This window comes from Hermetia illucens, chromosome 2 (assembly GCF_905115235.1).
Source record: "Hermetia illucens chromosome 2, iHerIll2.2.curated.20191125, whole genome shotgun sequence".
NCBI classification, from domain to species: domain Eukaryota; kingdom Metazoa; phylum Arthropoda; class Insecta; order Diptera; family Stratiomyidae; genus Hermetia; species Hermetia illucens.
Window position 1 is genome coordinate 115,786,809 of NC_051850.1, and position 14,648 is coordinate 115,801,456.

General features: G+C 39.4%; 1 protein-coding gene across 1 annotated transcript in view; it reads left to right on the top strand.

Moving 5' to 3' along the window:
- The window catches only part of LOC119648678 (protein daughter of sevenless), a 54,782-nt gene extending 44,986 nt beyond the window's left edge, over positions 1-9,796 (top strand). Inside the window, exons 7-10 of the mRNA XM_038050471.1 lie at positions 4,244-4,316; positions 4,378-4,626; positions 7,939-8,067; positions 8,129-9,796. Coding sequence (XP_037906399.1) covers positions 4,244-4,316; positions 4,378-4,626; positions 7,939-8,067; positions 8,129-8,557 — 880 coding nt within the window. The 3' untranslated portion in view covers positions 8,558-9,796. The remainder of the gene's footprint in view (positions 1-4,243; positions 4,317-4,377; positions 4,627-7,938; positions 8,068-8,128) is intronic.
- The last annotated feature ends 4,852 nt before the right edge of the window (positions 9,797-14,648 follow it).

A 14,648-nucleotide genomic window follows, 5' to 3' on the forward strand; every position in this document is an offset into this window, starting at 1 on the left:
CGGTCGAGCGCAATGCTGACCACATTGCCTTCTACAGTATACCGTAGTGTACCGTTACGGTCTTGAATGAAGTGTTCTAACACACTTCAAGGCTCTGATCCAATATGGATTGTTGGGCCAACGATTATTATTATTATATCATTATCTAGAAATCCATTTTTAGGGCATTGTCGTATATTCGTACGTAAGGCATGCCGTTGTAACTCAAGTCAGGTTGTGGCTCAGTAAATTACGTAGTTTCGATCACGAATATAAATGTGTGATCTATCAAAAATTTATTTGGAAAATAAGAATTGTTTTTTTTTTCGAAACTACTACTCTTTTAATCTCACTCTCAAAAGATAATGCACCGCTTGCTTTTCATTTCATTTATTTTCTCAGTAGTGACTTACTTCTAATTCAACTTGCCAGTAGCTTCGAATTAGCTTCGCTAGCTAAAAATTATTACAATCGGTGGCTATACATTGTTTGCTCTACCCAACCTTCTCTGTATTTACTTTATTCTGTTAAAAAGATTATAATTTTACAATGATCCTTTTCTTGTTTTTCTTTGTTTTGTTTTCTTTGTTTAATTAAACATTACCTAAGGGGTTACATATATATAAAAAAACGATTTTTCAAGATTTTTTTCTGAAAAGATCAAGGGGATGCGCTATCATGCGTCCTCTTTAACCCCGAGTCCAAGTCCACCCAACTACTGACCTATGCTGACGATATCGACATCATGGAAAGAACCACCCGAGACGTACAAACTACCTTCATCCAGATCGAACAGGCGGCTATTGGTGCGAGATCTTGGGCTGCACATCAATGAAGGCAAGACAAAATATATGGTAGCAACGTCAGCACCGAAGACGAATCAACCAACAACATCAAACCGCACTGGTCAAACACGAAGAAGAATAAGGATAGGAGAATATAACTTTGAGACCGTTGACAATTTCTCCTATCTAGGGTCGAAAATCACAACCGATAACAGCTACGATGATGAAATCCGCGCACGGTTGTTGTCAGCCAACAGAGTCTATTTCAGCTTACAAAGACTGTTCTGCTCGAAGCGTCTCACCATAGGGTCAAAGCTCTTACTGTACAAGACTATGATCTTGCCAGTCCTCATGTATTCCTCGGAAGCTTGGGTTCTTAGCAAGAAAAATTGCGAACTCTTGGCCGCGTTCGAGAGAAGAATTCTCCGAAGAATTTTTGGCCCTCTACATGAGGATGGACGATTCCGTAGCCTACACAATGACGAAATCTATGAGCGATACCATGACCGTCCGGTTGTGGATAAAATCCGGCTGAATAAGTTACGGTGGGCGGGTGACTTAATCCGTATGGATGAGGATGATCCCACCCGGAAAGTCTATAAGGGCAATATCTATGGTAGAAAAAGAAGACAAGGCAGACGCTGCCTAAGATGGAGCGATGGCGTAGGTCAGGACGCCAGACAGCTTTTAGGGATATCGAATTGGCGCAAAACCGGGATGTCTGGAGTTCCTTATTAAGGCAGGCCTAGACCGGATATCGGTTGTTGCGCCGTTGATGATGATGATGATGTTGCCGCTTCGTTGTCGATGCCTTCTACTATCACTGCCTTGGCGAATGCAGACGCATATTCCACGATGTCTTGAAAGTTTCATTGCTTTCTACCTAGAACCTGTGGAGGTAGTTTACGATTTAAATCCTTTTGCTTCGTTGAAGTAGGTTACGGCGGAGTCTTAAGGGCAATATCTATGGTAGAAAAAGAAGACAAGGCAGACGCTGCCTAAGATGGAGCGATGGCGTAGGTCAGGACGCCAGACAGCTTTTAGGGATATCGAATCGACGCAAAACCGGGATGTCTGGAGTTCCTTATTAAGGCAGGCCTAGACCGGATACCGGTTGTTGCGCCGTTGATGATGATGATGATGTTGCCGCTTCGTTGTCGATGTCTTCTACTATCACTGCCTTGGCGAATGCAGACGCATATTCCACGATGTCCTGAAAGTTTCATTGCTGTCTACCTAGAACGTGTGGAGGTAGTTTACGATTTAAATCCTTTTGCTTCGTTGAAGTAGGTTACGGCGGAGTCTTTTGTTTAGATGAACGTAGTTGTAGCTCCGAATATCATTGGGAATTCGCGTATGGTAGCGATGGGCTGGGGGTCTCCCTCCTGCGAGGGCTGCATATCTATCTATCTATCTATATGTGGGATTCGATCGTGGTAATATCGTCGGAGGCGACGAGAGGGTTGTGGCTGGTCTTGCGGCGTTTCTTGCGTGTTACCATCGGGTGAAGGTGCCCTCCGGCGGAGGTGCGCTCATCTTCGGCTCATTTGGATTATTTTTGTTTTTGTATAGTATTTTTAATTCCACCATACTAAATCCACGAGTGGCAACACCCCACTTTTTTATTGTTTTTTGGTGACGTTTGTTCGCCGACGCGCATACACTTGCAGTTGGAGATCCTCACCATAACACTCTACTCCGAATACTGCTTATATAACTGTTCTCTTGAAGAGATCACGACCGACTTATCTTGGTTGTGCTCTACCTTGCATCTCTACGTCTTTTTAACGAGGTCAGGACCAAGGCGCGATTATAAAACTATAATAAAACTTACTAACAATTTTTCTTAACATTATTGGTCTGCTCTTTCTTTAGGACTTCTGTAATAAAGCTAACAATTTATGGATAATGATTATTTGGGCCTACTTATGTCAGCATTGTCCTCGGTCGGTGCAGGTTTATTGCATAAGGAAGAGGATATTGTAACTTTACTCATTACATAGAATTTTAGTAAAAACACAATTTTTATCAAAATACTTTTTTATTTGGACTTCTTTTACCTAAAGATTTTTACAAAATTGACTCATTGATCAAATGATAATCGATCTTTTATGCTATTTTGTCATCCAAAAATCATCCCCTGATTTGATGGTGCATATGTAATTGAACATTAATGATTTAATGTTGCGTTTATGATTTATACGTCAATGTTGCATCCCATGATTACTATTGATCGATGATAATAACTTTCATACAATTTTCTAATATATTTTTTCGGAATCTGGCCCAGTGCAGAGGTAGTAGTTGTTTCTGATTCGGGCTAGATGACCCCAACAATTTACAATTATGGTTTTGGAGATTTTGTTTGGAAATCGAGAACTTCAAGTTATTTCCGCCAAAAGTACTAAAGTAGTAAATACCTTTGCAATGTGAATTCCAGCATTATCTGCTGCCCTTACGACCGCATACACTTCTGCCGTTTCTATTCGTAACACAGTATCTGTTCCAGAATCCTTTTCTGTTTTTGAGCCACCGGTATGGAAGAGCTCAGTATATCCTGCGACCCATTTTTCGGGTTCATAAAAGTTTTCTCTGCGTTTGAGGATACTTTCTTATTTTCTATCAAACATATATATGGAAATCCGATAATCCGAAGGCATTGCGAAAAATGCATCCAATTCTGCTCTTCCACTGCTCTGCTCCCTCATATCCGCTGTTTCCCCATAAATCTAAACGAATTTCATTGTAGCGCCCTGAATATATAAATTCAAGGACTGCAAAGTGAATAATGCATTTATAGCTGCCCGGATATCGTGCTCACGGCATTGGTAACATCCAATGCACCAATTCTCCTTGCAAAAACGAGTTGAAAAGTTTTCGGAAATCGCCAACTCTCACCTTCACCCCGAATTCTGTCAACAATTCTCTCGAATGGTGCACTTCTAAGAGTGTTTCCAGACTCAACCTGAAAATGAGTACTGGCCAAAATCACACCATCTTAACGATCCTCTTGAGGGTCTTTATGCTCTTGTATAGAATATTTAAATGTGCTCCCCTCTTTTTTGGTAAAATGAAATTTCGGAATTTGTAATTTACTAGTTTACAAGTTTCTATTTTTTTAGTCGCGTTTTACGGTAAGCAGTTCTGAGGCACCTCTTAATCTTCAGCTGGTAAAGGGGTCTCGATATTAGTATGTGATTTGAACTAATCACACCAACGGTTTTCCTATCTTTTCTCCTATATTCTTATTGGCTTAAAACCGTAGAGCCATAATGTATTTTGAATAATAATGTTTGTCTGCGAAGATATCTCTCCAGAGGGATTAATTATGATATGTTTATTTCCATGATTTTTTTGGTTAGCAATTTTATTTATTATTCAGAGAAAGCAACATTTAATTACGTTATTTGCCATTTGCCTTGAAATATTTATAAATTCACATTGTTTAATTGATCTAATTCATATTATTTTCTTTCTAGGAATCGTGAGATGATTCAATTTTCGGACACTGAAAATACTTCACCAGCAATTGGACCGAAGGATTCCAGCTCAGTAAGATATTTATCAAAGGAAATGAAAGTTCGTCTATATAATTTTTTCTAAAATTTTCCAGTGCGTGGAGGAAAGCTACGACATTCCCCGTTCACATAATTTGCCATATTACAATTTGAATCCCTTCAATCAAGCTTCACCGAGAAGTTGTAAAGAATTCATTAGATCGTCGACACCAAACTTAAACTCTGATGTGGATCCTGTATTTTCGCCGATTAGTAGTAAGACTCTACCACGGCCACATTTTTATACAAACGCTGCTCCAACCAAAACGGAAGGCAACGTTTTTCGATATGATTTTATTGAACAGGTATGTACAGTTATTAGGTTGGTATCAATATTGGGTATATTTATAAGAAATTGTTCGATCCTTAGAATATTTAGGTTGCTTTTCAGCTTTTGCTGATTTGTTAGTTAAATTTCAACAATTTGATCCCACGACCCTAGGGTTCGCGACTTTGAGCTCGATCTATTTCTACTATATTCTATGGCATTTCTTGTTATTAAATATTCCATATTCTAAACATTCAGGCGGATTAAAACAAAACATCAATCTTTTCCCACCTCGAACTAACCCTGCGTGTTCCTACAATCATGACCGAAACTAGATATTTTGCTGTTGTTTTGTAGCGCATATTGAAATTCGGTAGAATCCATCCTGCAACTTCAATAAGACAACTCGAATTTCTTCATTGTCCGGATACATCGCCAACACCTGGGCACAATTCCACCAAAATTTCATTGGGGACAAAGAAATCTTTCATCAAGTCACGTCACTAGTAATATAAATCCGCCTGCTACACATGGGAAAATTCATCATCAGTAATATAAATCCGCCTGCTACACATGGGAAAATTCATCATCAGTAAAAACGCTAGAAAAAATGGTTCAGCTGATTGAAAATTTTGCTGAAAAAAAATTCAGAAAACCTTATGAGCTCCAAAAACTTTTTTATGGTAGCCACAAATATAGAAGATGACGCGTCAACCAAACCTACCGTTTTTTTAGCAATGCGCTTTAGTTCTTGTCACGATCTCCCAAGGTGCACTCTTCCTCGACAACATCATAGGTTCGGTTGCATACTATAATCCGCATTCATCATGATGATGCTCCTATATGACACCAAGGCCCCGAAATGCTTAAGTTCATCCTAGACCTGTAAAATTTTACATTAATGTAATGTATGAAGCATCACAGTTTGGTGGAAATCCTACTATTATTAACAAAGTTACAGTAGGTCAAAGTTGCCTCGTTTGGGTCAAATTGGTATTCCCTAAAAGATAAAATGTCAATACCACACCGAATTGAATATTACGTCAGTTCAGTGGATATACACTACGAGCTATGTATAAATGAAATTATCGTATATCCAAATATTATTACGTAAAAGATCAACAAAATCTTTCATACCTGAAGCACAGAGCTCCCGGTTTCCGATTTGCTAATTCCATCGCATACCCAAGCAAAGTACTATCAGATCCCACCTTAACAATCAGATTACCCGTCAGTTTTAGGAAGCCGAAATAGCTGAAATTCGCGGTCGTGTTAAGAAAAACGAGAACTCTGGGAGCTCTAAATATCGCTGTGTCCTCCTCCTCTCGGCTAAAGGCTGTATCGTTAAAGTCAGTTTCTATCCAAGGCGCTACTGACATTTCGGTAGTAAGAAAATTTCAAAACCAGGCTTAGCAATCTTCCTCTATCACTTTGGGAAGCCTATAAGTCAGGGAATTTGTTTCACCAAGGGGAGAGGAGGAAGGGAGGGAGTTGTTAGTTCAACGAAACCCCTCCTCGAGCGGCCAAGCTCTTTCTTTTTTGCAACAAGAAGAGCTCGTAATGCTCAATACGCCCCCATCTGCGAGCGCTCAGCATCTGCCTGACAATGTTGCTTGGAAAGAGCAGTCTATCTGCCTCTTGTCTCGTTTTGCGAAGAGGGTTGTCACTTACTTAGTGTACGTATCCCTTCTTTCCGAGCAACTACCTTCTTTCGGTCTTCACAATTGGACTTGTACATGGCTTTACGCTCCTTGGCAAGAAGGACAATGAGAATTGCTCCCGCGATCACCATCAAAGCCGATTAAGAGACATTGCGACAAGCAGATGCCACCCACAAAGCCCCGTCTCTACTTACGCAAGGCGTTTACAATATATCTCCTTGCCAAGAGCATCAGCCCATATTTCCGTGCCGTAGTGGAGAACAGAGCAGCCATACATTAGCTTATCCGACCCGATTAATATGTCAGTTCTCCTTTGCGCCTGTTCAACAGTGCGTCCAACAATAAATGTCGCATCATCATCTGCATAACTGACCCAGTGCGATTCTTTTGACATGTCGAGTCTTAGCAGACTATTGTAAGAAGCGTTTCAGAGGTCTGGCCCTAGGATGGATACCTGTGCTATCAAGGACGTGATCTCCATCCTCCTTTGATCCTTTAGCGTCTCATGGAGCAAGGACCAGTTTCTCAGATAATTCCTCAATATCCGTAAGAGATAGTTCGGCATATGAACTGAATTGAAGGCATTTCTGATATTATATGTTATGAAGAGCACTGACCGTGGAGCTCGGCAGCTGTCTACTTCTGCTGATGAACTGCATCCACGACTTGCATGACACCATCCACCCAATCAAACTGTCTTGGGAACACGTCTCCGGCAGCACGTATTGCTTCAGCTAGTCTACTCCTGATGAGTTTTTCAAGCACTTTACCGGCCGGGTCAAGTATAAAATTGTATGCAGACTGCAACTCAGTGTTGCATTTCCCTATGCTGATCAGTGTAAGCTCCGCCACTTTCCAGCGGGAAAGAATATTGCCCTATTTCAACCAAGCGTCCAATGTACCGAAGTCTGGCTGATACTAGACCACCAGTTTGTGTATCTCAGATCCACATTTATCTCGTCGACTAGTTCCTTTCATCAGCGAACTTTGTTTCTATTTATCGCGCTGCAGAGCCTCCTTTCAGCTGATGTACTCTGTCATTGGGCTGCATGCCTCTACCTGGTGGTTTAAGCGTTGTGTCTACCTGTGGAATTCCTTTCCGGAATTAGAAATTTCCGCCGTTCACCAATATATAAAAGGTTTGCTGCGAGAGGTGGAGTCAACCACCTCGAACGAGATGTATTGATGGTCGCTTGCCGAGGTCCATCCATCAGCGACTTCTGTGATTTTGACGCGAAGGTTTCGCCAGGAATGCTTCCATCTGATCCTGGATGCCAGAACGTTGGGATAGATCCAGTGTTTAAAACTACGAGCCCTAATCCCGCCGTTATTTCGAAAATTCGTTTGCTTTGGAGTTTGGGTGAGACATACTCCATTGTGCTCTGGTATTAAGTCACCCCGCAATCAAGAGCTGCCCTTCCGTGCTCAATATGTCGTCCTCCAAAGCATAAAGCCTGCGACGGAAGTCCGGCGTCGTCTCATCCGGAGTTAGATAAACTCTGAACTCGCCAGAAACCGCTCGCATCAGACGCGCCACGATCCCTGCAGAGAACGTAACTTACCTTTTCGCTATAGGCATTTGCCTTATGATCTACTTACCCCGGATTGGAGACGTGTGCCCATAATTTGAGCATTTGTAACATTTGGTGGAGTGGCTCGAGTTTAATTACATTATTCAATTTTTTCAGCCTGGGGCACCAGCAGTGAATAGAAGTCTGAAACCGAAACTAAACTTAGAAGAGAAGGGGCCTGGTGAAGAAAAGTCGCCGTTGCGTCCGCCTTCAATTGACAGAAAGTTAAAACCAGCGGCATATAAGGTAGGTTGAGTCAAAATTTCTTTAACTTCATCCACTACTAATCAAACCTTTGAATTATTAGGACGTACTCCAACCACATAGCTCAACATCATTACGCCGCAGTGCCAATCCTAAATCGTTGGTCATGTCCTCTGACAGTGATTTCGTTATCAATCATAAAGACTTGGAAACACGCACACTACCCCGAATCATTTCCACAGCATCAAATCGTTACAACTCATCTAATGCAAATCTTCGAAACAGCACAATATCATCGAAATCGAATGCGGCACTGCAATATTTAGAACTAGATGTTTCGAACCCACCTCCCCCACGATTGAAAAATACGAATAGTACTTCCTTGTCTTCAGGTGAGCCTAGTCATAGTTTGGATATACCAAGTCGCGTTGCTGTTCCCAGCAGTGTTGAATACAAATTCGTCGATTTCTTGAAAACTGAGGCGTTTAAACGAGTAAAGGAGGACGCTGAGAAAAATCGGAGGAAAGATTAGGAACAAAATTTTTTTACTAGAAACGTATACGTATTTAGATTTTAATGCGTTCATAATTGTGAGAGGGCAGTGAATGTCAAGCATTTCAACATATCTGGGCATCAAGCGCTGGGGGCTGTTTAACGCAATGCGTCAGAATTTTTGAAATAGGCTAAGTTTTAATGAAAGATGACAGAAAATGTTCCAAGATAGGCTAAAAACCATAATTCATTTAAATGGTTGTTGAGCTTTATATGTAATCGAAAAATAATTCCCAGGAAATATAAATTCTGGAGATAAATTTAGAATTAAGTTTGAAAATTGAGTCAAGCATTTCAGATCTGTTTATGGCGTAACAAGCACAAAAGTGTTGTTTTATTTGTACTGCATAAGCTAGGTATCAACGAATCGTTACGTGCATTTGAGTTACTTTCATTTTTTGTATTTCATTCCGAATATTGCCTACATTTATTTAGCTTGGAAAAAGAATTGATCAGCAAGCGTCGAACTGCATGTTGTTGTTATTTGCTGTCCTTCCTTTCAAAGATATTGTTTGATTTATTTTTCATAGGGAAATTATTTTCATCTATTGTGTACCAATTTTTATATAAATGTGTGCTGAAATTATTTTTACTACACGTATAAATATACATATATTTTTCTAGGAACAAATGTAATAAAATACGCCTTACGCACAAAATAACAATCGCGCCTGTTTGATTCGCTGGCGTCTTTTTGCTAGTGATGACCTCTACGCAGTATTAGATCTTGTAAACGCACTTGCTGCAACTCAACACGCATTTACTTTTCCATTTGATAACATAATTCAACTCGGCAATATTTTGATGCTAATGATATCTTTTTAAGTGCAATTATGGAATAAGAAATTAATGTGAAGATTTCCATATCTACTCTTTTGAAATTTGAACAAAAAAAAATTCAATTGTGGGAAATGTTCGTTAGAATAGCAAACAACTATTTTAGAAGGAAGACAAAATAACCAATTTGAAAAAGAAAGGGAACATGTTGGCGCGTGCTATGGATGTGGCTGGGGTTTGATTTCATAGAATATGGAACGACACATTTTATTCAACGAGTTGAGGTTCGAATAGAGCAATGCTTGTGATTACTTGGTATGAGAATGAATTTGTCTTCGAAATTGATTGCTAAGTGTAGTTTATGTTGATACTTTAATGAGTCAGATGGGAAAATTATGCATTTCGATGGATGAGATAAACATATATTTTTTAAAGTTTAAAACGATGTTTGATTGCTTTTAGATGGTGTTTCTTAGTATTTCTTCCCAACATCAAATAGCACTGGTAAAATAAGAACAACAAAGATGGGAGGAGGATTTTTGGGACCCTATAAGAGGATGGACGAATTACGCCTATATAACGACGAAGTCCATGAGCGATAACGCAACCGTCTGGTTGTGGACAAAATTTGGCTCAATAAGTTACGGGTCAGTTAACCCGTGTGGATAAGGATGATCCAGTTCGGAATGTCTATAAGCGAAATATCTATGGTAGAAAAAAAATGTGAGTGACACTGCGTGAGATGGACCAATGGGGTCGGCCAAAGCGCCAGATACGATATCGAATTGGTGGACTTCGGCGTAAAACGGGGATCTTTGGAGTTTCTTATTAAGACAGGCCTAAGCTGGAGACCAGTTGTTGTGCCATTGATGATGATGATAAACTAGTCCATCTTGCTACAGTGTGGATTATTAGGGTTTTGTTTTACACAATAATAATCTACCATTAAGGCCTATTAGGATTTTGTCTGAAACAAAATCTCATCAAAATTGGTTTACAATCTGTCTTTTTATATAAATATAGGAACTATGAAATCCCACGTATACAGTGGATGGTACAAGTTTATGTGAAGCTTAAAGGGAGCTTCCTATGCATGCAAAAGGGGGATCCAAACTGAAGTAAGAATCACTAATGTCTAGCTAAGGCTACCATAATACCATTTAACACGACAGACAGGAAGCTACATAAACATGCCCAATGGCATCCCTGGAGGCCATTCTAAGATTAACTCCTCTTCATCTTCACATACAGATGCAGGCGAGGATGTCGATCTTTAGAATGTGCACACCTATCAATTGAGATGAGGAACTGCCTAAATTGAAGGAAGATTGACATTCTCTCTAGGCGGTATCCTGGATTCTGTAACCATGGGATAGCATGACAACGAGGTGAAAATAGCAGATGCCAAGTTGAAACACTTGGGATAAGGAACATAATTCATATCGGTTCCAATTAGTAGGTATACTATAACCAGTAAACGACGCAGCCCAACTTTTCTTGACAGTATTATTACTATTGTGCATCAGTATATATTAATAGACAATGTCGGTTTATTTATGTGAATAGAAAAAATGTTCAAAATTCTTCACAAAAGATAAACACGAATCCTTTATATCCCAAGCGTCCAGCTGCCCGTATCCCGACTCGTTTGTTTTTACTTTAAGTGAACTTCTGCGGACTCAGCAAAGAATAACCAACTCTCACTGTGGAAGAAGATACTAACGAAAGTGGGCTATTATCGATACAGTTGTTTCCAGAACAACCTAGTTATGTAAACGGTTCTTGAAAAAAATGCAGAATTGGAAGCTTCCAGTTTCCCGACTTGTGTTATTATTCTAAAAATGAAAGTGTGAGACGTAAAAAAGACGTTGCATATAGCGTGTTAATGCCTGAGCTCAGCATTGAGGATCCTGCACTTTTTTCGATTTGTTTAAACAAAACCTTATGCAAATCTGTTTACTGTCTATCTGTCACACCTGTTATCTCAGAAACGGTCACTCCTATTGATATGAAATTTAGTAGAAAGGTGAAAAGGTGGGAACGTTGAGTTGAAGGAGGTCTCTATACATGCAAAATGTTTTTCCATCGAGTAAAGTCACATGGGATATCAAATGAGGTCTCGATTAGTACTTTTCAAAACCGACATTAGTTTTGACATTGCTTGCAAAGAGAAAGAGTGCATAGATCCGAAAAGGGTCAGTTGCTTCAAGAATCCGTTCTCAGAAACTCACGTATCTGAATATGATGGTTCAGCAACATGGTGTATACCTGTTTAAATAAAGTTTATAATAGTATATAAGTATATTTTCCAGAAATTGACTGAGGACCCCCCTAAACTTTATCCTAGAATTATTGACCAAATTTGGTGGAAATTGCACTATACTTATTATCAAAGCTATAATTCGTCAAAATTGCCCCTGTTGTGCAAATTTTTTGCATTCAGACTTTGAATGTGAGTATTTCAGTGAATGGTTTGACAAACTAAATGCATAAACATTACGAGCTAGCTACAAATGGGACAAATGTCCAGTTAAATATGCTTATATAAGAAACAGACAAAACCTTCAATATTGTTGATTTCGGAACGCGCTTTTGGAGTTGGTTCCCTTGGAAACTGGCGATATGAAGATTTGACAACAGATAACCTCCTACCTTTTGCACTTCAGGGTAGTCATAACCACTCAAACGACAACTAAAGATGTACGCGCAGAGTATGAAGAATATTTTGCAATCACCTAAGGAAAGTTTCTTGGTGACTGCAATATTTACCATTCATCACTACTTTGGCCGGATCTATTTTTTAATTCATTTAATTTAATATTTTTTAATTCATTATAAAATTGATTCCTCCAGTTATCAATTTTGCTTTATATTTTTTCCGGTCATCATTATAAATACCTCCGCTATTTCCCTTAAAGCCATCTTGTTTCTTGAGTCTATTTTTATAATTACTGCTTATTACATCTGACACTTCCGTTTTACCGGCGGAGCCACAAATAGAGGTAATTAATGAGATAGCAAGGGTTAACAAATGGTCCGCATTTGTCTGGCTCGGATCAGTTTTCTTATGTCCTAATGGCGATCAGCCTGAATGGCAGAATCGTCGCAAACTGTCTTATACCGCTGTGAATAGTGGTGGTCGTCTGCAGTAATGGTCGATGGACTGATGAATATTTAAATGTTTTGCCAGTCTGGCTGGACTGATGACATATTGAGAATTGTGCATCTGTCATTTCACAGTTAGTCAGGCTTCCAATTGGCCCAGATGTCCAAATTCGAGTCGATGGATTTATTATTTGGCGCTTCTCTTTTTTCAAAAACAAAACCGTGCTTTTGAAATATACAAATAAAAAATATTTCCCGAATTAAAAAAAGGGTTTTTAAAGTAGAATCTGGAATACATTTACACTTTTTTTTGTGTAATAATGGAGGAATTATCAATTAGGCAATTTTTATGGAGAGAGTTGAATTGTCGGTGATATTTTTGCCTCAAAAAACCAACTCTGGTTAAGGCATTTCACAAGGGTATTTTATTACATGCAGGCCCGGCATGTGCGTATAGTAGGAATTTTGGCGACGTAAGCAAAAGTAAAATAATACCGAAAGTTGGACGCTTCTAGTATCAAGGTCGTGTGTGAGGAACTCTCTATAAAGGTTTTTTCATTTGTACATAGCTAAAAATCCAAAATATTCCTTCATATATTACCAAACTCCTAGTTATGCATACATACATACATATTAGAGACATCCTAAGCAAACAAACATTGCCTACTACCGTATGCGGATGCATATACATATATGTAAGCTTCGAAATTGATCTAATACATCTTCACACATTTCCACTTTACTCCGCGCAAATTAGGACATACATATAAATACATTTGTCTGTCTTGAGTAATTGATACTGATATTCAAGTAAATAAAAAATATTAAAAAAAGGAAAATTAACATATCCCCATGGACTCCGCCGCTCATACTGCATTGCATACCACATGCAATGCTCAAACGATGAGCACAGTTTATAGAAAAACCGCTGTAGTTTTAGAACCATCTCAGATAAAGCGGCTTACGCGGTAGCCGGAATGTTGCCGATCGACATTCTGACGAGATAACGCGCATCGATAATGGACCTGATTCTTTCTCCGATCGACACGTTAAAAACGCCGAAAAGGATGAATCGTGGCAACGGGTGTAAAAGGGTTGATGGACCCACAGATTCATCCCCAGTATCAAGGATAAGTACACAAAGAACACGTGGTGAGATAATCTATAATAACACGCAGTTTCTCACGGAACATGGCGAATATCTGTAGGTTTAAACTGGACAGGTCACCCAACTGCGATGGTATTCCAGAGGACCCGGAGCATGTTTTCTTCCATCCTTCTGAATTCGAAGAGCAAAAGAAGAGTCTAGAGGGGACATTGGGAGGAACAATAACCCCGGAAAGTCTAATTGGGAAAATGTTTGCATGCCAGGGGAACTGGAATGCAGTTAATGACATCATGTCCGCACTCAGTGCAGGTTGAGAGAGGCAGAGGAAGCGAGAAAGGTGTGGTTGTCTACCTTCCGATGTAATGCTTTGCGGTGGTTCCACGGGGAAGAGGACAGAAGTTAGGGATGGTTTTAGGGGGTAAAAGTCCCATACGTTGGAGCGTGTGTACCAGTGTCTTTGGAAGATTTGAATGCAATAATATTGTGAGCTAGGTAAAAATGGCACAAACGTCTGAAATAAATAACAAATACACAAAACCTTCCACACCTGAAATGCGTCCCAATTGTTATTAAACATTCACTTACTTTTATAAACAAATGAAAAACACATACTCACCTAACAATTCCTTTGATCTATTCAATTCAATATTTGGATGAAATTCTAACAAACACTCGTGTTTTGTTGAAAACAAATTGAAAACTTTAAACTACCTTCTTTTCCAACCACTCGCGTCGATTTCTGGACGATATCTGACGTCAGTTTGGACTGATTGTATAGAGGCACACATCAGTTCATCAGTTAATTTTTGATGGACTGATTGGCGCCAGACTGATGAAATACTGACTGTGTAAGGTTAGCCTATGTCTCAAGAATCGTTGCTCATTTCTTGTCGAGATTGACGCCTACTCTGTCATATTGACTAAGTGAAGTTGAGTGAACGCCCTATTGTTTTTTTCGAGGCTTACTGATATTCAATGGGTTTCTTTGTCCCCCTGTCGCAAGACCTTCCACCAGGAGAAATTAGATACCATTTAGAATAGTGGATTAACTCAAAGAAAAATGTGAAAAGAAACGAAAATC